The sequence below is a fragment of the Antennarius striatus genome, chromosome 12 (assembly GCF_040054535.1).
Source record: "Antennarius striatus isolate MH-2024 chromosome 12, ASM4005453v1, whole genome shotgun sequence".
Lineage (NCBI taxonomy): Eukaryota > Metazoa > Chordata > Actinopteri > Lophiiformes > Antennariidae > Antennarius > Antennarius striatus.
In genome coordinates, this window is record NC_090787.1 from 17,902,501 (window position 1) to 17,926,287 (window position 23,787).

The 23,787-nt window shown below is 49.1% G+C and overlaps 1 protein-coding gene across 3 annotated transcripts in view; it reads right to left on the minus strand.

Moving 5' to 3' along the window:
• Positions 1-22,735, minus strand: part of bcor (BCL6 corepressor) — a 32,108-nt gene extending 9,373 nt beyond the window's left edge. The window contains exons 1-9 of one of the 3 annotated variants that reach the window (XM_068328751.1): positions 22,464-22,735; positions 11,753-11,834; positions 8,375-11,518; positions 6,872-6,928; positions 6,214-6,379; positions 4,773-5,117; positions 3,561-3,842; positions 2,001-2,308; positions 1-223 (exon numbers count right to left, since the gene is read on the minus strand). The exon at positions 1-223 is cut by the window's left edge and continues 62 nt beyond it. In XM_068328751.1, the coding sequence (XP_068184852.1) occupies positions 1-223; positions 2,001-2,308; positions 3,561-3,842; positions 4,773-5,117; positions 6,214-6,379; positions 6,872-6,928; positions 8,375-11,518; positions 11,753-11,755 (4,528 nt within the window). In that variant the 5' untranslated portion in view covers positions 11,756-11,834; positions 22,464-22,735. Of the gene's footprint in view, positions 224-2,000; positions 2,309-3,560; positions 3,843-4,772; positions 5,118-6,213; positions 6,380-6,871; positions 6,929-8,374; positions 11,519-11,752; positions 11,835-21,950 lie in introns of all 3 variants that reach the window. The other 2 variants (XM_068328750.1, XM_068328752.1) reach the window with 2 other exon arrangements.
• Positions 22,736-23,787: the final 1,052 nt, after the last annotated feature.

Below are 23,787 nucleotides of genomic sequence, written 5' to 3' on the forward strand. Positions count from 1 at the left end.
GGCGGCGCGCCTCCGGCGGGATGGCGCGCACCGCGGGGGGCTCGGCGGGAGGGGTCCTCCTGTGCACCCTCGCCTCCGGTGGGACGCTGCCCGCTCTGCCGTTCGCCTGGGGCGGCAGGCAGGGCGGGGAGTGTGTGGCAGGGGAGCAGGGTTTGACGGGAGAGCAGGGATAATGATTAGGAGAGACGGCTCCCTTCCTCGGGGGGCCGCGCTGCTCATTCAGCTGAGGAGAGACAGAGAGAGAGAGAGAGCCTGTTATAACCACTGCCACAGAGCAGACGGGACACAGATAGTTCAGGGCGCCTGCTGAACACACACACACACACACACACACACACACACACACACACACACACACAGACACACAGACATATGCATGCATACGTGCCAGTAAATTCATACCACATTGTTTCACCAGAGACCAGAACATTCATAGAACTTCATTAACACTCTGTAACATCCGTCTGCTGAGGATCAACGGCACGACAAAAACACTGGCAAAGCGTGAGGGAACATATCGGCCTACAGGAGTTCACAAAGGACAGACGGCGACAACATGGCAAGGCAGAAGAGAACTTCTGATGCAGGAACATTTAATTTAACATCAGCCAGCAGTCAAGCCGTCTGAAAAAAGTTCATTGTCATCCGTGGAAGGGGTCAAGGGTCAAACATGGGAACGATGACGGGATAAAAGTTATCGGTTTAGATACGTTAAAGTATGTCTGACCTACTTGTCTCTCATTTTTAGGATGTTCCCTGAAAAGCACAGCTGCTATTCAGCCAATTTAAAACTGAAAAGGTTAGAATGAAATTACTTGCAGGTACAGTTCAACTGTATGGTAGATTTAAATGCTTTTCTTTTGAAATGAAACACATAAAAATTTTTGATTGTTGTTGTTTTTGACAAGGCAATCCTAATTCCCAAATACTGAAAATAGTCTAAATAGATAATAATAAAGGTATTTTCTCCAATTTTTGTGTTTGTAATGTCAAGTCTGCGTTTTGTCCCAACACTGCAGTGCAAACACCACTGCTACTCATCTACGACCCCAACTAATACATTTAACTTTACATAGATGACTGTTCATTTAGAGAATGTGTGTGTTTATGTATGATAATTATGTGCGTCAGACACACACCACATCACAGACAGACCCACATGATCACAGATTTCACACCAACTGTTCACGCCCCAAACACTGCAGGTTGGCACGCCACTTTTCTTTAACCACTAAACCAACAGAGCCTTTGGAATGCAACGCGCAGGAGGGAGTTGCCTCTGTCGGTGTGTGTGAGTGCGTGTGTGTGTGTGTGTGTGTGTGTGTGTGTGTGTGCGTCTGGGTGCGCGAGCGAAGTGTGCGTCCTCTCAGTGGAATTCCATGTCGGAGCAGCTGTCAGGCTGAGGAGGAGCAGGGGAGGAGAGCAGCATGGGCGGAAAACAACTAGACTTCTTTTTTCCCCCCCTCAATTTTCCCCGAGCTCTTTTTTTTTTTTTCTTCACTCTCTTTTGAACTCGAGCGCTTCATACGCGCCGCCATGGCTGCCACATTCCTCGCCGTGTGAGCGAAGGGAGTGTGTGTGTGTGTGTGTGTGTCTGTGTGTGTGTGCAAGCCTTGTGTTCGGCGCGGGTGTGCGACATATAATTGCTTTAGGGTTTTTTTTTTTTGCCGTTATGTCAGGAATGCTCGCAAACGCTCCAGACGCTCACGGCCTTTGGCACGACACGCAGCGAACGCAGCACAACGGCACGGGGTGACACACGTTTTGACAATTAAGAGCCAGAAGACGCGGCCGCACATGCGTCGTAGGCGCTCCGTGGGGGAGTCGTTAAGGGCAACGGGGAGGTCACAGCTCTGAGCAGCCCTCTAAACATTGTAAACATGCTTCCTTCCTCTCCCACTCAGCTGCATAATCAGAGGCGCCGACAGGCATACTGAAACAGGCTCCGCCGCTGCAGACATCCAGATGTCCGTATCGCCCGCCAGCCTATCAGCACTCACCTTGTCATCTTCAGCTGCTCCCAGTTCAGCCGCGCAGCGCTGGCCGGGGCTGTTAGGTGTGGCCTCTTTCCGCTTCTCCCGCTCTCTCTGGCTGGTGTGTTTGGTCTTGCACGGCCGCTTGCCCTTGGGTTTGTCCGTGTCACTATGGCGACGGGGCTTGAAGGGAGGAGCGCCTCCCAACGACTGCTGCGGAGCCGGAGAAGGGGGGCCCCTCCTGGACTCCTTGAAGCCGCGGTCACCTGAGAAGGGCCCCAGCGATTGCGTCCTGTCCTTCAGTTGGCCGGGGGGAAGGGGAGAAGCTGCTACTCCTGAGAAGGGGAGAGGGAGAGGAAGAGGCGGGAGTGAACGGCTGATCGTGCAAGAGCTGAGCGGAAGGGGAGGATGGGAAGGTATTACAAGGCCATCTCTTACCCTCTGTTGGTTTATTAATGAGCGCACAGAGCTGTCTGGGAGCGCAGCATGGCTGCTCGCTCAGGAAAATAAAAAAATAACACGTATACGCTTGGAGGCACACATAAACAGTGACTTGTGCACGCTCGTTCACCACAGGAAGGACACTCCTGTGAGCAATCTCCTTAACAAATGTGGAGCTGTCTGGTTCCCTTCTCTCGCTCGACACCGGGGCCTACAGATTTAGACGCAAAATGAAAACCTGACCTTGAAACCACAATGTCAAAACGCTGTTCAGCAGCTCCATGGAAATAAAACGTCCTTCTAAGGATTCCTAACCTTTACAATCAGCGGCACACAAAATGTGTCCTATGTGTGAGAAACCACGCCGAACAAGATAAGCCCTTGAATGTATAGAAAACTTTGTACGTAAAAGATTCTTAGAAGAAATTAATGGGTTTTGTCTGATTGGTTTAATCTGGAAAGAGACAAAGAGGATGGCCCTTTCATCGCTTGAAAAAAAAAAAAAACAGTCCCAGTGATGTAATCTTTAAAGGTGAAAGCATGAAAAAAATAAATCAGCGGCCAATGGCGGCCTTTGTTTTCTGCAGGAAACACAACAACCCAATCCTCCGCTGTTGTATTCACTTCCTTTAATCTCTCTCTTTTATTCTCTCCTGGTCTGGGCCTCCCTCTGCCTGAATTGGGCACCTGAATAAGGGAAAGCCCCGGTTGTGATAATAACCCCTCCCCACCCCACCCCCTAAACACACACACATACCATGCCTTTGCATCTGACTGGTCTTTAGGGGAATAAAAATGAAAAAAAACCATTGATCACACATTAGTCATTCTACAGCAGCCCACAAGAGTCTCCACCCGACGAGTCCTTCGTTCACGCTTTCATCGGTAGAACAGAGAAGGAACAAAAACCCTGGCAGGACAAGTTCTGGGTCCCCATTTCCCCATTCTGATTCCCCAGGCTTTCCTCCGGTTGGAGGAAATATCCCCTACCTCATTTCCTCTCCATCCTACCCCAACGGCTCGCGGGAAATCCCCCAAAGACAAATGCTCAATAAGAAAGTGAAACACAAGCCAAAGATATATTTCCGTTACCCTGCTTGAACTCACATACAGCAGCAGTTTGCACAGCTGGTGGTTCATTCTTACCATTAAGAAGCTTCTCACATTTCCTGTTGATGTCAGCTCTCTGCAGCGCCGCTCTGTCCTCCAGTTCACCGGCCTGGATTTTGCGTTCCCGTTGGCTCTGGACCTGGGACACCAGTCGGGGCTGGGGCCACGCCCTTTCCTGTTTGATTTGGGAGCCTTCGGGCGACGCCGCCCCAGCGGCGGGCTTGCTGAGGCGCAGTCCTTTCAGCTCGATGCAGACCTTTAGCTTCCTCACCTCGTCGTCGTCATCGTCTTCATCGGGACTGGCCTGCTCGTGCTCATCTGCAGACGGCGGAAACATAATTTGTGTTGTTTGCCAGAATAAAGTGTGGTATAAAAGTTTTCCTTTTAAATCTCAACGGATGGAGTTAAACAAACTAAAACAGCTGATGGCATTTCGGACATGAAGGTTTTTTATGATGCTTTAACTTTCTGCTACAAACTGACCTCCAAACAACTGAGCACGAGGAACAAAAGCCATTAATCACTACATTCTTACGGCTTGTAAAACCCCCTCTAAGCCTTACATTTAAAACACGCACCCAGGGAAGAGAGGCAGGGAGCGGGATGTGAAACAGACAGATTAAGGAGTAAAAGGGGAAGAGCAGTCAAGAATCGGGCGGAGACACAAAGCAATAAAGACTGGGAGACGCAGAGGGAGATTCTCCCCCCCTGAAATTCACGGGGGACAGGAATTTGAGTCGTCTGCCAGTGCTTGGGAGAGCGAGCGCAATACAGCATGCCAGAAATAAAAAAAAACAGGGAACCCAAACAGGAGGGAAAAACGAAAGGAGATGAAAAGAGAAGCTTTGAAGAGGGTGAGTAAGCGCAGCGGAGGAACGCCAGAGCCGAGAGAGAGAGAATGGCTGTCCCTCTTCCTCGCTTCGCTCGCGCTCCGCTCAAAGGCAGGATTAAACACTTCTCTGAGCTGGCTGCCACACAGAGCGAAAGATGGGACAGAGAGTGGTAAGTGGGGGTGGGGGTGTGGGGGTGGGTGGGGTGATGGAGCAGTTTTAAGATAGAATTGATTGGAAGGATGAAAATGACAAAAGGATTGGAAAGAACAAGGGATGAGACGAGACTCAGAATAGCTCAGGATGAAGGAACAAGGAAGGGCCGAATTAGAGAGTCACAGACAGCAGATGAAGAGTGTGTGTGTGTGTGTGTTTGTGGGTTAACATGTGACCAACATAACACGTCCAAGAGGCGCACCTGTAGAGATCCTGGCCCGCTTCTCTGGATGGGACGCCCTCTCTCCTCCCTCCTCCCTCTCTGTGTGCTCCTGTTCAACCTTGAGGCCAAGGGGGCGTTTCCGGGAAAGTCCAAAGCCAGGGATGACTTTCTCCCCTGGGTATCCTTTGGCTGGCGTCAGAATGGGAGGCACACAATGACCTCCTTCACACTCCCTTATCACCTTCCTGGCTCCATCTTTCATGGCTGCGTGGCTGGCACCTCTGGCTCCGTCTCGGGCCCCGGGCCCCGGCGACAAAGGCTCCTTCTGGCCGCCGCACCTCTGGAGGACTGGAACTCTATTGTTTGTGTGCACGGGCCGAACACCTGAGAAAAAGGAGACAGACGGATGTAGCAGAAAGGAAGGCGATTGTGGGGGGGGGGGGTAGATTAAAGTCAGTCACGCACACACGGACAGAACGCAGACACACCAACCGCAATCCAGACAGAAAAAGAAGCGGGAAACAAGGGGTGAAGGGGGTTAGGCGGGGTGGGGGGGTGGGGGTTGACAGAGGGGAGAATGCCAGTTAAACACCAGCCAGCTTTTATTCAGCTTTAAAGACAGGCAGTAAAACTTTGATGGGGTAAAGACTTTTTAATCTGATGTGAGCCCAGCCAGCGGCGGACCGCTCCGGTGCAGCTGCTCACACCTCCAGCGAGGAGAGGCAGGAAAACATCCTGCGCACTCACTGCGCACGGCGACTCCCTCCCCGCTCCCCCCCGTCCTCCCCCATGGCATGACCGCACCACGCCCTTCTCACACTGAGCGTGACTCGACCCCCACCCACCCCCGTCCCTCCCCCTTTCCTAACTCCCCCCCCCCCTGCCTCTCCGTCTCTCTCTATGCCATAATTAGGCTCACACGTCAGCCGCGGCCTCGCTCCAACACACAGCTGGGCCCCCAGCCAATGTAACCAACCCCCCTCCCCCTTCCTCCTCCCTCTCTTTCCGTTGCGCTTTCCCATCCTCTTTTCACCCACCAGCCCCCCCCCCTTGCTTTCTCTCTCTCTCTCTCACACACACACACACACACACACACACACACACACACACACACACACACACAATCTGGGCCCCTCCCTCTCCTCCTGCCTTCCCTCTCGATCGTCTCTCCGCGTAGATAAGCACAAAAGACTTCTTGAAAATAAAACTCCCCCTCACCGTCTCTCTTGCTGGCTCATTCTGTTGCGCTGCCTGGCTTTTATAAGTGTGTGTGTGTGTGTGTGTGTGTGTGTGTGTGTGTGTGTGTGTGTGTGTGTGTGTGTGTGTTTTGCATGGAACCTTGTCTTTTTTTAGAGTGACCCGGTCTTGCCTCAGCATTTGCTGCAAGTGCATGCGAGTGTGTACGTGTACCTATTGTTTGTGTGTGTGTGTGTGTGTGTGTGTGTGTGTGTGTGTGTTCCGGGTGTGTGTGGTTACTCACCCTCCCCGTCTCCCTGCCTGGTGGTGTGCTGGCAGTGCTCCAGTCCTCGCTCTCTGGGCTGGCCGTCTGCCAGCTCCCGTCCTGCTGCCGCTGCTGAGGCAGACACACACACACCGCCGCCCTCCTTTTCCTTCAGCTCCAGCTCGGAGAACCGCATCATTGCCCGCTGCGCGCACACACACACACAAACGCAAGGAAAAACATGAAAACCCCTCATCGTTTGCCCATGAAGAACACACCTCTCTCTAAGCCTCAATCTGGCCTCAACAGCTACAGAAGCAAAAAACTGCATCAGAAATTACATTGTCTCAAAATCAAAGAAAATGCCAAAGAAAATAAACCCACACACACACACACACACACACACACACACACACAGGACAAAAAAGGTAGACAGATAAATCACAAGCATGACATCAAGACACAGATTAAACTATTGCAGCCACTGCGAGTCCATGCGCTCTGGGGCTTAAGTCCTGGCATCTCCCTTCCTGAAACATAAACATGGCTAGGAAACATGAACATCTAAGCCCTGAGGCATAGGAGATGAAAAAGAGGAAAGAAGGGAGTGGGGGAAAAAGGAGTGTGCAGCGATACAGAGTACAAAGGAGACAGAGCCCATCAGAGGCAGATGTGATAAGAAATGTAAAGAACTGACCTCCCAGTTAGCTGCAGGTTGACTTATATTACTCCCCTCTCGTGATATGACTTCCATCTAAGCAATTAGAATGGGGGGGCTCAATATATCTGTCCATCATTTCAGCTTTTTTAAAAGATTTTTTTATGTTATGTTTCTCCACATGTTTCTTTATACACAACAGGCAGCCACAATCCCACAAAATAACACAATTAAATTAAAGTGACTCAACAGGTCAATTTACACCGCATCAAAACCATCAAATAATTTCTGAACTGCATGAAAGATAGATTTGAAAAAAAGTATACATAATACAATGTTGATTCTGAGCATGCTAATTCAGTTTTTGATTTTTTTTCTTTCTCTCTTTTTTTTTTGACAGACTTCCACATCTCATTTTCACATGTCCAGAAATAGACTGTTTGATAGTTTGTGTTGCAGCTGTGCATTGACAAGCATGACACAGACAAAACCAGTTTTTTAAGATATGTTCACAACATAGATAGACATGTGCAACCTATTAACTTGACTGCCTCTGAGTCATTAGATGTGCGTAGGAATGTTTTTTGTTGTTATTCCCGACATTGAGCACCAGAAACCTGGGATGACAGTCAAATAAATAGCTCAATGCGTGCGTGTGAATGACAGGTATAGCTACGTCCAAGTGCAGGGGACCCTGCTGTAACTGAGAACTTACGGATGTGGTGTGATGTGTTAAAGGCAAGGGCCTTTTGGCCAGTGAGGTGAGGAGAATTATCAACTTGGACAGCAACCAGTCAGGGCAGCATAGGCCAACAGGGGGAGGAGGGGGAGTATAGCAACTGCCGGATGGGGGGTAAGCAAAAAGCTTAAGAGGAACCCCAAAGAGAGCAGCTGCTGGTTTTTAAGAACACCGCAAGCCCTCCACTGGCCCTAACCTCGAGGTTAAGCATAGCCAAAGGCAGTGTGAACCGTGAGGCTGCCACAGTCATGCTCTGAAACGACAGTATGTGGCTCTATAGCACAGTCAGCACTAACACATGCTTTAGCCCCAAGGCATTCACACAAGGACAAGCACGTACGGACACACAAACACGGACGCACAGATTTAACCTTTACAAAGGCTTCTCACTAATCAACATACAGAGATGGCAGCCTGGGTTAACCTTTGCACTGCCCTCCCTGATAGAGGGCCTCAACCGGCCTTACACCAGCTCATAAAGACAATGATAAACTAAGGGGAAGGTCAAGCCTATGGTGAGGACAGTTGCATGACAGCGCTATATTATTTTGCACTGTGCTGTAAATGGGAAGTAAGCCAATTACATGCAGGGTTTGTTCTACAGGCAGTTCTGAAGATTGCAGAAAGGGAATAAAGACAGTGGCCCTTGGGGTTTATTCCTGTGTGAATGTTAGAACTGTAAATGTTTGAAATGTCTGTACATAAGAAACATTGGTCATAATGACCTCTCCCCAGCCCACTTTAGCCTGATATATCCCTGTCATCTATTTACTATATGACCACATGTGTTTTAATGGTCTTACCTGCAGAGCTCTCTGTTCACGGCTCAGCTTGCTGGAATCAGCATACAGCTCAGTGGTGACACATTTAAAGCGGTCGCCAACGTAGCCCGAGGAGTTAGCTATCCTCTTTGCCAGACTAGATTTACGAAGGTTTTTCGATGAAGACTGGCCACCCTCTTCTTCTTCATCTTCCTCGTCACCTTCTCCATGAGACTCCCCAAGGTCTACGATAGTGTCTTCCTTTTCAGTCTCTCTCTCGCACACCATTGGTTCTGTCACCGAATCTGTGAAGCTCTGAGCAAAGTGAAGCGCTCGGCAATCTCTGTCCCCTTTGTCTTTACCAGAGCTGCGCTCCCCAGATGTGCGAGCACATGTCAAAGTGCTCTGGTCCTGCTCGTCAGGGTCTGGACTGGGGCTGGATTCCTCCAGGATCTCCTCTGCATTGGCAGTTTGCCCTGGAGAAACTGGTAATGCCACCTTAGGACAACCCATTTCATGAATAACCTTTGTTTTCCCCAAAAAATGTTCTGGCTGCCTGTCAGTGTGATTGGACTTCAAGGTCGGGTTCTGTCCATGGTGGTGTGTATAAGGAAGGGAAAGGTGGTGTTGGTGTTTTGGCTCATAGTCAGGTTTTGTCAGATTTTTGTTATTCTGACAGCATTCATTTTGGTTAACCTTGGTGCTGGTCTCAGCAGAGGGCTGTTTGTGGACTGTTGGGGTAGACTCAATATCTGTGTCTGAATGTACAAGGTCAATGCAAACAATTTTTTCTCTGGATGCTACTGAGGAAGAGTGCATTTTGCTATGACTGACACCCTGTCCATGTGCTCCTGATTGTTTATCAAGCTTAACATGGCTTCCTTCGCCTATTTCCTTCCCAACGTTTTGATCTCTGGGGCCCCCGCTTTCCTCAGCAGCTCCCCGGGATTTCTCCTGAGCCCGGGATTTCAAAGTTGCCTCTCCCCTTTCTGTCAACTTGTTATCTGGGTGAGTCTGCATCAAGGGATGGGCCATCTCCTGTGAGTTATAAGTGAGGTATTCCCCTCCGGGCCCAGCTGGAAGGTTGTGGTACGGTAAAGGGTGTTTTGCTGCTAAATGCGTCGGGTAAAGGCTGTTGCTGCCCAGCAGTACTGGATGAGGATAGACTGGGCCTTTCCCTGCAATTGGAAGGGAATGCAGTGCCATGCCATCAGGGATGGGATAGTGCAGGTATCGATTAGCATATGCCAAACTGTGGTTCAGGTAAGAGTCACTTTGAGGAAGGAAAAGATGCCCAGGAGGATGACCATTCTCTAAGCAAGGCCTCTTGTATGAAGATACCTCTGTTTCAGCTCTGTTGGTGGCCTGGGAGGGTTTTTCTGTCCCTTCTCTGTGGTGGCCCCCAACTGTTGGATGTTCGGCTTGGCTGGGACTGTGTTTGACCCAGTCCCCATTGGGTTTAGGAGAAAGAGCCTTGGAACTGACCAAAGAGTGTTGAGTTGAGGAGGTATTATGGTTGGGCTCCCCTATCCTAGGACAGGAAGAGCTACGTTGTTGAGGGAGAACTCTCTCCAAATTCTTGTGTTTGATGACAGAGGGCGAGGAGCCTTTGGATTGTGAAAGGCCCAGTTCTGTGTTAGGCCTTGGTGAGGAGGGTAAGCCTGGTGTGTGCTGTGTATGGGAAGGAGAAGGACTAGGTACAACCCAGGGGGAGTGTAAAGTGCTGATCATTTCTGGCCTCTCTTGAACCTTTGAAGAAGTGCTGCTTACTACAGAGTGAGGATGGGAGGAAGGAGAGAGTGAGAGGTTTTCCTTTAGGAGATCTCTACTGGGAGGCAGTCCATAACGTGCCCCTGATGATATAGTGTCCATCTTAACTGGGAATCCATTGGGAGGCAGTCCAAACTCCAATATTCTTCCAGACAAATCCAAGGGTTTCTCTACTGAGTCTTTGGTTGCTTGGGGTTGGTGAGCTGGCCTCTCAAAATTTGGTTTGGAGGGCGACTTGCTAGGCTTCCTCTCAGTCCCGACACTTCTGTGCTCAGGTACCCCATCCCTTGGTCTGGATTTGTGAGGGGCAGGCCGGGCAGGAGAGGGCTGCTCTGATGCCATGCTACTCACAGAGAATGGGTGAGGAATGGACTGCGTGGTTGAAGATGAGACAGATATTGAAGAAGTGGAGGAAGTGGGTGGCTGTCCTATCCTGGGAACTGGCCTTTGTAAATCCAGTGAATTGTCAATATGAGAAGGGGGAGGTTGAGAAAGGCGAGAAGAATCAGTAGGCAGACTGTTATTATTCCCACCACTGGTGCCATTAACGCTAGTGCTACTGGTGTTATTGTTATTGTTAGAGCCCTTCCTAGAAGGGGGTCTGCTTGGTCTGCTGCTCCTGTTTGGGGACCTGTCCCTATCTATAGCAGTCTGATGGTGCTGAGAATGAGGGGAAGGTTGGTGAAGCTGCTGTGCAAATGGAGGCGCGACACCAAGCCCCTTGTCTTGGCAGTGGACCAGTGACGTGGGGGCCACTGTGACTGCAGGAATCCTCATAGGGGGGGGCCCCAGAGGGGAAGTTATGGGAGAAGGAGGATAGGGGGGCATGTAATAGAGTCTCTCAGCACCGGAGGCGGCTGTAGCAGGGTTTACATTACCCCCCTGTGTTGCACACAAAGAAGGGTAGGCCAGGTGTTGGGGAAGGTAGGGGTTGGGTTGGCTGAGCAATGAGGCTTTGTACAGTGTCGCGTACTTTGAAGTATCCATGAAGGGATACATGTTTACTTCAGGGTACGGAGTGAGCCATGGCAGGCGCAGGTAGCTGCCACCAGCACTGGCTAACCCTAGTTCAGATGCTTTTTCTCCAGGCCCTACTCTCCGATCCAAGCCCAAACCTTCTGCTCCGGCTCCAGGAACCAGTATGGGTTTGTGGAGACCTAGAGGAGTGCCTTTGTAGAGGCCCATGTATCCATTAGCGGGCTTCCGACTATCCAGAGGGCCATCAGGTTTGTAAATAAGCTCTGGGAGGCCATCCCTGTTATAAGTCAGAGGGAGGCTGGGTGTCTCTCGGCTCTTTTCCACCGGTAGTGCTCTGATCCCAGGGTATACAACCCCACCATGGAGACGAAGACCATCATGCATCAAAGCCCCTCGGTCCAGCCCCATCGCGGCCAGTGGCGTCAACCTTGCATCCACCTGCAGAAATATGGAGATATACAAGATATGCATAAGAACTATCAAATAATATAATCCTTCAGTGTAAATCTTGAAGAAATGACTGAATGAAAAGTGTAGAAAAATTAATGGCAAACAAAACACAAATGATTGTTACGTCGATTTATTGTTTAAGTAATGTGAGATAGACCAAGTATTATTTTTGAGTCATGAGACAAGTGAGATTAAAAGCTACTGAGCTCTAATAGAACTTGCCATGTTTCGTGTGATGTGGTTCCCTTGTCTTAGTTCCAGGTTGGTTTGTGTCTCAGCATCGACATCACGAACAGATGTTTCCCTGTGGAGACGAACAAACACTTACCAGTCATTGTCTGAGCTCTGCCACACGTATGCACAAACACAGCTCTGTTGTAATCCCACAGCAGAAACAAAATGTTGTTATTAATTCTCCAAAAAAGGAAGTTACTTTCATTTGTGTGGCATGGAAATCTATACATCAACAAGTAAATTATTGCTATACAGCACAGAGATGTGCAAGTGAAACCAGACAGAGTAGGTGGAAAGTATGGAGAAAAGAAACATAATGACATCGTTAGCTATAGTCATCACACCCTGGCTCACAATCACACACACACACACACACACACACACACACCCCTAGTCACTGGAGATGAAAGCACTGTGTGGGCTCCCCTCCTTTCTCATCCGTCAACACCCTTCAGCAAACCCCCATAGTCCGATCCCTCTCCCCTGACCCCCATCCTGCCCACCCTGTGGGCTAGACGTGCATTGTGCGGCTGCATCTATTCAGTCACGTTCCTCGCACACTGGTTCTCCGCGCCCTCTTTGACCTGCTCTCTTGGCTGCCCCAGCCAGCGAAGCGAGGAAAGATTATACATCAGAGACCACTTCGGCGGGAGACCATTTACTGCCCGCCAACACAGAGTCACAGATCAACAAACACTCACACCTACGAACACATGCAAAAGCATCACGAGGAAGGAAAAAATAGTGAACTATGCAAAAATTTAAAATAAATGCTAGATGAGAGGGAAGGAGGTGTTATACCTCAGAGGAGGTATAACAGGACAGATAATGATAAAGAACAACATAAACACATAAGTAAAAATGGTGTTTATTTGATTAGGAAATCAAAATCAGAGGAAATATGGTGTTAACAAAATATTTAGATTCCTTTGTGTGTAAAAAATCCCTTAATCTGCAAACATTTCCTCATACATTTGAATTATTTTACCGCAGGCACTGGAGCACAACTCAAATGTTACTATGATGTTAAAGAGATTGATATGACAAATAAGTAATGTCTTTAAAATAAGAAAAATGCACTTTTACCAATTTTATAGTCATACTTGCACAAAAGAAATTTGTCCCATTCTGATTTCTCATCTTTAAACTTCTAAATCCATAGTTCACAACATTTGAGCAACATTTTTATAACTTTAACTCTGAAAATCAAGACCAAAATAAAGTGTTTATTCCTAATGAACAAATAAAACAAGTGAAAGTGATGTGATGCATAATCTAATTTAATTTGACTTTCCCCAACAGAACATCTATGAGACAAAAACCTTTCTGCCTCAGAGCTTGAAGGTCTTCCTTGAAGCTCATCGCTGATGATCGTTGTCCTTCCAGCTAATGTTAACTTCTTCAATAGATTTCTTAGGGTGACGAGCTTACTGACTAATTCTAACCCATCATGCTTTACAAATTGTGAGCTTTGCGTTTCATTCGTGGTGAATGCAAAACCCTCGCTATTAATAAAACGTTTGTAGCCCTCAGTTGCATGCGATCCTGACGCATTCCGCGCGCAACGTGAACCATCACGCAGCTCCTGTGCGTAACCGATACGAACCAACCACATCCCCTGCGGCAGGCCGTCAGTCACACACGATAAGATATTTTACTTTTACGTCGCGTTCAACGGTTAAACTGCCTATCGGGTGTTAACATTAGAATATTTCGGGAGGAAAACTAGTTAAAAAAAAAAAGGAAATAAAGGTGAAGTTACTGCTACCAGTTTTCAGATTTCATTTCAAATGAAAATCCTAACGTTTCAATATCAAGACTTGACGAGTCGCCATGGGCGGGCATTTCTGCAAGAAAACCAGCGCAGAAATGTGGTGGGAGGAAAAAACAACGGGGTGTTTAAATTGTAAAAATGAAGCCATGCCGTGATCGGTAGCGCTGAGAGCAACAGAGAAACTCCGCTCCTCTATCATCGCAGAGAAACGCCTCTGAGCCTCGCTGCCGTGCTGCTGGCACGCCACTTTTATTGCCGTGACCTGGGGGCCATTAATCAGCCTGTTGTGGGCCCCTCAGCGCGTCTCCTCCCTTCCCCGGCACTCCCTTCCCCCCAGCTCCTCAGGGCCAGGCCTGCTTCAACAACATCCGCATCTGACGATATTAAAACGGCGTGCGTGTGTGTGGATAAGTGCCACGGTATAGCTGCGGAAAGCCAGTGTCTGAGTTTCTGCAAATTACAGACATTGTTAAGAAATCACATCATTCCTGCTTCCCCATGTTTCCCGGAGCAACACATGCGCTCGGCTCCTTCTCTCACGACAGCTCTTCCAGCAGCTAAACAGGAAGACGGTAAATCTTTGAGGGTGAAGTAAAAACCGACGCGTAACTTTCCGTCAGCCTCTCCTCGGTTCAAAGGTTTGCATGTTGGGTTTCCAGAGGACAACAAAGAGAACGGCGCGGTGCCTCCAGGCCTGTTTACAGGACACCAACGCTATGCTGATGACCGGAGTTTATGCGGCTATGGAACCCGTCATTTTCAAGAAAATAACAGTCCTGCTGCAAAGACGAAAGATTACATCGAGCTCAAGGTCGGAATCCAACACTTGAAGGCGACTGCCTGCTCCACCGGGAGTAAATCCACTTTAAGATGCATGGACCCCTGTAGGGATCTGAACCGCTCACTCTAAAACTGATTAAATTAAACATGGTAGGAAGTCACTGCATTACCAGTCTGGTAAAACTTGGACAACATCATCAAGACATCCCAGACTCTTCCCTGTTGATTATTTATGTATTATTTTTTTTGCTGGTGCCCACCTGGGCAGGAAGGGGTTGTTTTAGTGGCGGGAAATCTCAACGAAATTGTTTTTACTAATGAAATGAAAGAAAAATAAAATTAATGTGGGTGTTAATTATTTATTATGTAACACTGTATTCCTCATATTTTATTTACTGTTGGACAAAACTGAGGAATCCATTGATTTTCTAGGCGCATGATCCATTATATTTACGCACCATGTAACTTTGATTGTGATGCGGTTTTCTTGACGCACGAAGGTCATTATCTTTAGACGTGATCTCACTTTATGTAAAAAAAAAAAGATTTCCATAATATCCGTGCGATGCTGTAAATCTTGAAAGCACCAATGAGGTTTTGTCAAGGAGGCAATGAGACAGTATGTTAATAGCAGAGGAGCAGGCGGTTGGGTCATCAGCAGGTAATACGACAGTAATAACTACGGGAACAGCGGAGTCATTAGGAGACGACTCCACCCTTAGACGAGCTGCTGCCAGCCAGCATTTGAAAAACATTTAGTTTCCAGTCCAAACTTAACTGTTACGACAGATAAAAATAAATTATAGCCCATGAAATACAATATTTTCAAAGTTCCCCTCCTCACAATGATCTAAAACGAAAGACATTCGCGACCACGTGAAATCTCTGAAACACATCTATGAACAATTCCAGTTGCATTATTTTATTTTTTTTATTATTATTTGTTATTGGTTTGGAGTGTTACCGTATAAACAGGATACTTGAGGAAATCCTGCCACCGCGTCAGAAACGCGTAAAGGAGGACAAAAGGTGTGCGAGAAAGGAAAAGCAGCCCGAGTCCGCGCTGACACCCCCGCAGCTGAGAACAGTTTGCGCAACAAACAACTCCCGACGGCCGCCCAATCCATCACACTGGTCTACAGCTGCAGGCAGGCGGGGGAGGGGGGAGGAAGGGAGGGGGGAGGGAGGGGAGGGGAGGGGTGGGGGCGCGCCGTGGTCGGAGCTCCGTGTATAAACCAGACCGCTGGAGCGGAGCCCCGACTTGCACCATTAAACAGAAAACCACCGGCTGTTTTTAGCGCGGGACCTGGTCTGGCTCTTCGGTTCCACGTTTAAACCGAGGGAACGAGCAAAGAAGGACAGCCGTCTGACAAAAACACGAGGGAGGGGAAAAAAAGAAACTAAAAAAAAACAAAAAACCCAAAACGGACAAACAGCTTCCTTTTTCCATTGGTGACGACAAATACTTGAACTCTCCGTGACCCGCGGTCTCACACGCACCAGCAGCGCTCATCATTTCCTGCGGGGCTGAGGCCTACTTTTCTTCCTGAGAAGCGCGTCGGCGGCTGCGTGCGGACCGGGGAATGTGCGTGCGTCCGTGTGCGTGTGTGTGCGTGCGTCCGTGTGTGTGTGTGTGTGTGTGTGTGTGTGTGTGTGTGTGTGTGTGGAAAAAATAGACAGGAGACGGTGGAGTCGGATCAGCGTTAATAGATTCCTCTTCATGCGTTAATAAATCAGAAACTAGAAATACCGAGCACTTAAATCAATCATTCACAACACTTGGTCTTTATGATTTGATTTCCAGCCCGAACCGGTTCTCGGGTCGCCTCGTGTTGCTGGAATCAGGTATGTGGATCTCGATGGGAGTGCAGGCACAGGCACACACACACACACACACACACACACGCACACACACTCGCTCTTTGTACCTGGAGCTCTGCCAGGGTTTCTGGAGCGCAGAGCTCCGATCGGCTCTAAAAAATAAAAAAAAATGCAGTGTGACGCAGGATAATCTCCGCAGCGACGGGGGTGGGGTGGGTATAAACACGGATTAAACACACGCACACACACGCGCGCACACAACATCGCACAAGGTGTGTCTCACCGAGAAAGACTTCCGCGCGCACACACACACACACACACACACACACCGTTCTGTCAATATGTACCACTTAGCACATTTCAGGAGGGGGTGGGTGTGGGCTGCGAGTTCAGGTGCGATTATTGAGGAAGCAGGAAATAAAAATAAAACAAACAGTCAGGACACAAAAATCAGCGGGAACGAATCTGAGAAAATTCCGAATAAAAAGCGGATCGGCAACCGTGACAGCCTCGGGTCACACCCACCATCACCAACACCCACCGCCATAAACGGGAGAGCGCTCTGGTGGGGAGGATGGGGGGAGGGGGGGGCGGTCCGTTTTAATTGTTATTGATTATCAGGCTGAAGTGTGCCAAATGGTCCAATTGATCATTTCAATCTAGACTCAGGAGAACAATCTACGGGAAGAAGGCGTGCGTTTCCGTCGGTGCGGGAACAGAAGGGCTCCGGGTCGAACGGAGACAGGGGGGAGGGGGGGGGTAAACGCCGCGGTGACGCGGAGAGCCGCCGCTGGAGCGAGCTGGAAGGAATCAGTGGAATCTCTTCAGCTGTCTCATTATAAACCACCGAGCTGTAAACAAGGGGCCCCTGCGTCCTCCCGGGCCGCTGCACAGCCGCATGCAAGTCGGTGCACGGTTCAGTTCACCCCTCTGCAGCGCGGCTGTCAACAACGGCGACATTGTGAGGCCCCCCGTGCTGTCATGGGGCTCGGGCGGCGGCTGCTGAACTGGCTCTATTCATCCCCGGCCAAATGGGGAATAAATGGCCCTTTATGCCACCAAAGGACCCAATTGTAAAAGGTATGCGCATGCATGAGTCAGGCCCGCATTTACCGGAGGTTTCTTGACTTTTCCTTTGAAATGTTGGCGTTGCTTTCATGCGTTGGATGTTCCGATAATAAAAGCTCATGTCGTTAAAAACGGCCCGTGGCCCCAGCCGGCCGGGGCCACGTAGGATAAATGGTTCAGAGAGGAAGCTTAATTATTGGTGGTGCGTAAAGGCTAAATTAGGCTGAATGGATGTCATTCTGAACAGGTGCTGAATCAGTGTGAGGTAAACACAGCTTTCACACCTCTGGCTCTCCACGCGGGCGACATATGAGGTATTATTAAAATAATTTCGTCGCATGTTTACGCACAAACATGCGACGAATGTTTGTGCGTATATACGCACTCAATACGCGTGTATATATACGAAGCCTATTGATTATCCACGCGTTGACGTCAGACGCTGTGGAGCGAACCCACAAGATCTTCTTTCCAAAGGGCAGACAACGCATTCCTTCTTTGAAAACAGTTGGTGTTCGGAGCTCCTGTCGCCATCGTGCTGCGCTGCCAAACTGGGATTTCGTCAGGAGATGGATGCCGGAGGCACCGACGTCTAAAAACAAATGAGGTGGGGGGGGAAGGCGGATCAAGACTGAGCCTGTAGAGGCTCAGAGGAGGGAGGGAAGGTGCGCTATCATTACTCTGGGGTAAATCAATCTTTCCATAGGCCAGATAGAGGTCAGAACTAAATATAATCACGTAGATTTACAGACTGCCCTCCTTGATCTGAAACTAGAGGTTTTAACATTTAATAGGAAACGATTCTGGATCCAAGATGTTGCGTTTGGAGGCGAGATTATTCTTCTAAAGCTATAGGAAGGAACTTTAATGTGAAGCGCCGTTAATGCATAATCAGCCACAGAAAAATATCTGTTCTAATAAGTCTGGCGGTTGTTAAAGTATAGCGAGGAGAAAGCTGTAATTCTCTTGGGCCGTTCTGGATGTCTCCCCGCTTGAGAAACTGTACTGGAGGTCGACGGATCGCAGCGGGGAAGTGATCCCTGCGCTCCAGATCTTGTCGAAACAAAAAGCTTTGTGGAGCGCTGCGAGGGGGAGAGAGAGAGAAAGAGAGGAAGGGACAGAACGAGAGCGAGAGGGAGGGGGAGAGAGAGAGGACGCGGGAGGGGGGAGGACGTGGGGAGGGCGCCGGCTCTCGTTTCATCGCGGGGTCCCGGGAGGCCAGCGCGGAGCACAGCTTCAATCAAACCGTGACGTCTCCTCCGGGAGCTGCGCAGCGCCTGGAAAACCGATCTCTCCTCGGCTCTAAAACGTGCCTCCGCTTTTGTTCCCATGCACCTCGCCTCAGCAGCGCCGGCAGCGACAACACTTGTTTATTTATCCGAGTGTGAGCGGGGAAAAAAAAACAACAACAAAAAAAAAACAAGCGCGACGCGAGAAGACGGAGCTCATGTGTCCGGTTGGTTAAAAAAAAAAACAGAAGACGAGATTTCTTTCTTTTTTCCCCCCTCTGTCCACCAGATGGGAACATTTTTTTTTTGTTTTTTTGTTTTTGCTGTGGGGAAGTGATCCTGTGACTTCTTTTACGGGCTCCGTGCGCGAAATAGTCCCCCACGTGGTTCCCATTGATTGGAAACGCGGACAAACAGCAGGTTAATGGCTTTAAAATGGAGGCGGTGTGATTGTCCTATACGCGCAGCAGATCCCCCCGCCACCCCACCGAGCACCCACGCTGACACATCCACTATCACACATCACTCAGCATGACAATGAGCCCCAGCAGGCACGGGGCTGGTGCGCCTTTCAAATGCTCCTTACCCCCTCAGCATGAGAACGGTTTCATTCTTTTTCCATATATTGCTGCAAAGTTTGGTTCTAAGGCGTTGGAAACGCTTTGAGTCGTCGCCCAAGATTGAGAACAGAGTATTAACATTGATTGGAGAATGTCTGGCCGGAAGGAAGGGCGAGGAAACGTTTGATTGATGAAGCCATCTTTACGTGTTGTGTAATTACAAGTCGTTTCTAATAATTAAAGGTTAAGAGCCAATTGAAATCAGATTTAGTTGCGGAACCACCCTTTGAGCCGCGCCGTGACAACTGGAACCGGGCTCAGCAACGAAACGTGCTTTTTGGTAGAAGTGTGAAATCCTCCTGCGCGAATTGAAAAACAGAAGAAGAAAAAAACAATCAGCCCGTCAATCTTTTGGTAAGCAGCCCCCCCCCCCCCCCTCCCTTTATGTTCCAGCACCTGGAAAACAGCTCAGCCACACGCTGACATCACGGCGCACAGTGGAAAAACGATGCGCAAAACACTCCGACCGGGGCGCACCAGCCTATAAATAAACGCGGCCCACACAAAATGTTAAGTAGCCTCACGCTTCCACAACACGCACCAATTAGGGAACAGACTGTATTACCAACGGATCTGACACCGCAGTTTAAAAAGCCAGGCCCTGAAACTCCCTGCGCCGCAAAGTTATCTGAGGAGGCCGCGGGGCGCAGAGGTGGAAACACAACCAAAGACTCCACTGGCTGCGCAATAGAAGAGCGTCACGTGTTTAAAGGGATATATTCCACAAATAGACGATCAGTCGGGTTGAAAACGGTATTTAAGTCAAAGTAAAAAGCGCAGTATGACTCTGAACGGTTCAGGAAAATAACACATAAGATCAAAAGTCTCTGGAATCATTCCCACCAAAGCAAACTAATTCAAATTCATCAGTGTGACTGCGGCTACCAGGACTATTTGTTGAATTATTTTCCAATCTGTGCGATGTTTTCAAGTAAAGCTTTCTTCCTTTTTTTTTAAAACTTCAAAATCAAAATTTCAGCCAGATTTTTATTTGTCCTTCATCATCCCTTCACAGATGTCTTTGTTTTATAATGATTTATACCTAATATTATGCTTCGAATGCTCTTTTAAGTAGTTTCCAGTCCCTATAAATTAATCCCCCCCGACTCTGGAGGGTCCCAACACGAGGTCCCGCTCTCCCTCTTATATACGAGCGATCCTCCGGCTGCATATTCCTCGCAGATTGGCTGCCGGGGGGCTGAAGTGGTCCTTTAGTAGCCATTTCCCTCACTAAGCTCGTCAATGAGCTGGAGCCAGCCAATATGAGGCGCATCGATCGTCCTAAGAGAGCGTCCCCTAATTAGTGCCCGTGTGGCTTCGATACGGGCAGACGGAGCGGCCCGGCGCAAGATGTGGGGGAGGGGGGGGGACTCCCGCGATGTGAGCCTGAGGTGGAGAGCGTGGATAGAATAGCGTGATGTTCGGGGGGGGGGGAAATATCACGGGTTAAATGCTGCTTTGCAACGTAGCGCGCAAAGGCGCTTTGAAGGATTAGGAAACTTTCAGTCTGGAACGCGTCCAATACGCCTTGCGGCACTTATTTCAATTAAACAGTAATCTCGTGTGAGTTACGCAGCTCACGATGGTGCGGAAACTACAGAGGCAGTAAAAAATATTGTTTAAAGTTGATTTGAGTTTGGGGAAGAAATATAGAGAGTGGTATGGGGGCAAATTGTTTAGGTCGTTATAATTTCATAAAAAGCTCCCAGATATTTGATGGATGAGGAAATTAGAACGGCGGCAATACTTTTTTTTAATCTGCTCTATCGTGGAAGAGTCCGTTCAGACACCTTCTCGCTCCGGGAGAGGTGCGTATCGGAGATGCAGGGGGAGGGGGAGCGGAGGGGGGGATCCTAACTGGCTGGATCAGTTGTGCGCAAAAGGATATTCCCCCGCAATCAAAAAAAACCCAACAAACTCGTCTCAAAGCAAGACCGCGGACCACAACGCCGTAGCGCAAAGTCACATTAGAGAACACCTGCAAGACATGAGGCGAGGAAACGCGTCACGGTGCCAGATCGGGCTCCAACAACTAAAGCGCCCCCCCACCACCACCACCTTTCCTCAACACTACCTTTGGGACTGATGAGACGGCTGATCAACGTCCACTCTGTCCAAACAAAGCCAACCCCCCCCACACACACACCTCCCCCCGCGAACACACACACACTCAGCTGTCACACCAAACACACAACAGAGACAGCGGGGATGCCCTCCAACTGAACTGAACTGTGTATTAGGGCGAGGCTGAATTCCGTAACCTTGCTTAGCGCAGAAGCTCCGTGTGCGCGCACGCTCACGCGTACACACACACACACACACACACACACACACACACACACACACTCCAACCGTCCGCCGACAGGCACTCACACTTCGTCACTCAATCGAGTGCGAAAAGCCTAAATATTCCCCCATCGAGGTTCGGCGCCACTTTCAAGTCCGCTAATCTCCGGGACGTCCTTTTCACCTTGTAAAAAAGGCCAAGCTCACGGTCGGATCAGTGTGTGTGTGTGTGTGTGTGTGTGTGTGTGTGTGTGTGTGTGTGTGTGTGTGTGTGTTATTTATCAACCACATGCCACTGCCCCGCCGAAACGCACAAAGACCACCCTATGCGCTATTCTTAGAAGTGGTCGATCCTCTCCCCCAGTCTGCGCACAACACCGGACTATCGCGTTTAGACTGAACCCACACGGAGAGACAGCCTTTAAAAGAGAAACACACCGGGAAACACGAGGCGCGTCAAAAACAGCTTCGTCTGGACTATTAAAAATAAAAAAAATAAAAAAAAAGCGGAGCGTTGCGCGTTTTCTCATCTTTAAGCAGGAGATTCCACATCAACCAAAATACACAGGACAGAAAATACATTTTTAATTTGTCACTGATTGTCTCACCTGGTTAATCGCTGCTAGTTTCAGTCGTCCTTCCTGCGCCTCAACTCACGCTTCCCCCCCCCCCTTGTTTTTCCAAGTTAATGGGAAAGACAGCGATCCGTGCGTACGTAGGCTTGCCCGGTCACGGTCCTGTCTGCTGGAGACACAATCCCGGCCAAAGGAGGAAAAAAAACACTAAAAGTGTCTAACAGGTTATCCACTTGTCACAAAACAATACAAGTCTTACTTCTAAAGCTCTCAGTCCATTTTATATTGTCTGAAGATAACTCTCATCCATTACCCTATTTTTAATCGGACTTTTTTTCTGCCACAAATGTCACTTGGGGAGCCATAAAGCAACAAAAAGATCCTACGCGGATGAAAAACAGACGTCAGGTTACGCAGAAATCCAAAAAAAAGGAGTGCGTAAAAGTCGGACAGCCGGGTCGCTGTGCCCCCCCCCCGGGCCCCCCAAAAGGATGCAGGTGGCGAGGTCGGCGGACTCGCGGAGAAATTAATTCAGCTTGGCCGTACCTCGCAGCAGCGCCATGTTGGGTTTCAGCGGAGCACGCCGTCCTCGGAAAAAGCCCCTTTCTCCCGCTCTCCGTCACTCTGCGTTCATTCCGACGTCGGAATCCGCGTGTCGGATGCTTTGATAAAGGTTATTCCGACTTGCTTTTGGTCCTGCGTTGTCTTGGAGCGGAGAGAACAGCCCGGTCCGAGCCGAGGACGCACGGAGCCGTACGGGGAGTGCCGCACAGAATGGATGAACGCTGCCGAGACCGAGCGACTCGCTCCACTCCCACTCTCGCAGACTCTACCCAGAAGGCCAGTCGGGAGACCGCAATTACCATAAGCCTCCAGCTCACGGCACTGGCTGCGCGCGCACGCACACACCGAGACACACAAACAGCGGAGCGCACACACACACACACACACACACACACACATGCACGCGCACGTAAGCTCCGCTGAAAGTCCAAAACAGGAATAGGCGAGGTTCTTACGACAGAAATAAGGCAAAAAATAAAGCAGAATCTTTCAAAATGATGAAAATAGAGGAAGTTATGCTCAAATTCTACCATTTAGCAAAATAATATAAAAGGTATCGAATGTACACTAAAGGGAGCGTGGAAGGGTAGAATTATTTTAAGTTATACTAACGCGTAAATAAATGCATTCAAATGTATTTCATCTGGGGTTTAACACTAAATGTCTTTAATGTATTTATTGCGTGTTTATAGTGAAGGACGACCGGCCGCCAGTCATCAATCTTACTAATACCGGTAATCGCTGAATACACCTTTGGTATTTTGCATTTTTCTCAACATATTTTACAGACAATAACTACATTTAATTAATTTTCAGGGGTTGTTTTTTTTTTTTTCCCAAAACAACCAATGCGGTAAATCTGCAAAGAAAATAGAGACCGGGGGGGAGACGGGGGAAGACGGGGAGAGACGGGAGGAGACGGGGAGAGACGGGGGTGGGGGGGTGGAAGAGGCAGCTCAAGGCTGGGGCACATCTGTTAAGGCTCCCATGTCAAGAGAAGGAGGAGAAGGCTATGAATATCAGGCCTGAGGTGTGTGCGTGTGTGCATCATGTGCCTGCGTGTGGGGGGAGAGAGAGAGAGAGAGAGAGAGAGAGAGAGAGAGAGAGAGAGAGAGAGAGAGAGAGAGAGCAGGCGGAAAGACAGAGAGACAGAAGCAGAGTAGGAGTCGGAAAAGAGAGGGGGACTTGGAAATGGAAGGTCAGGCTGCATTTGCCACAGCTGTTGAAAGTAGGAGTTAAAGCAGACGGTCGCACTCGAACCAACACCAAGCATTCACATATGGCTGCGTCACAAAGCTCACGTTTA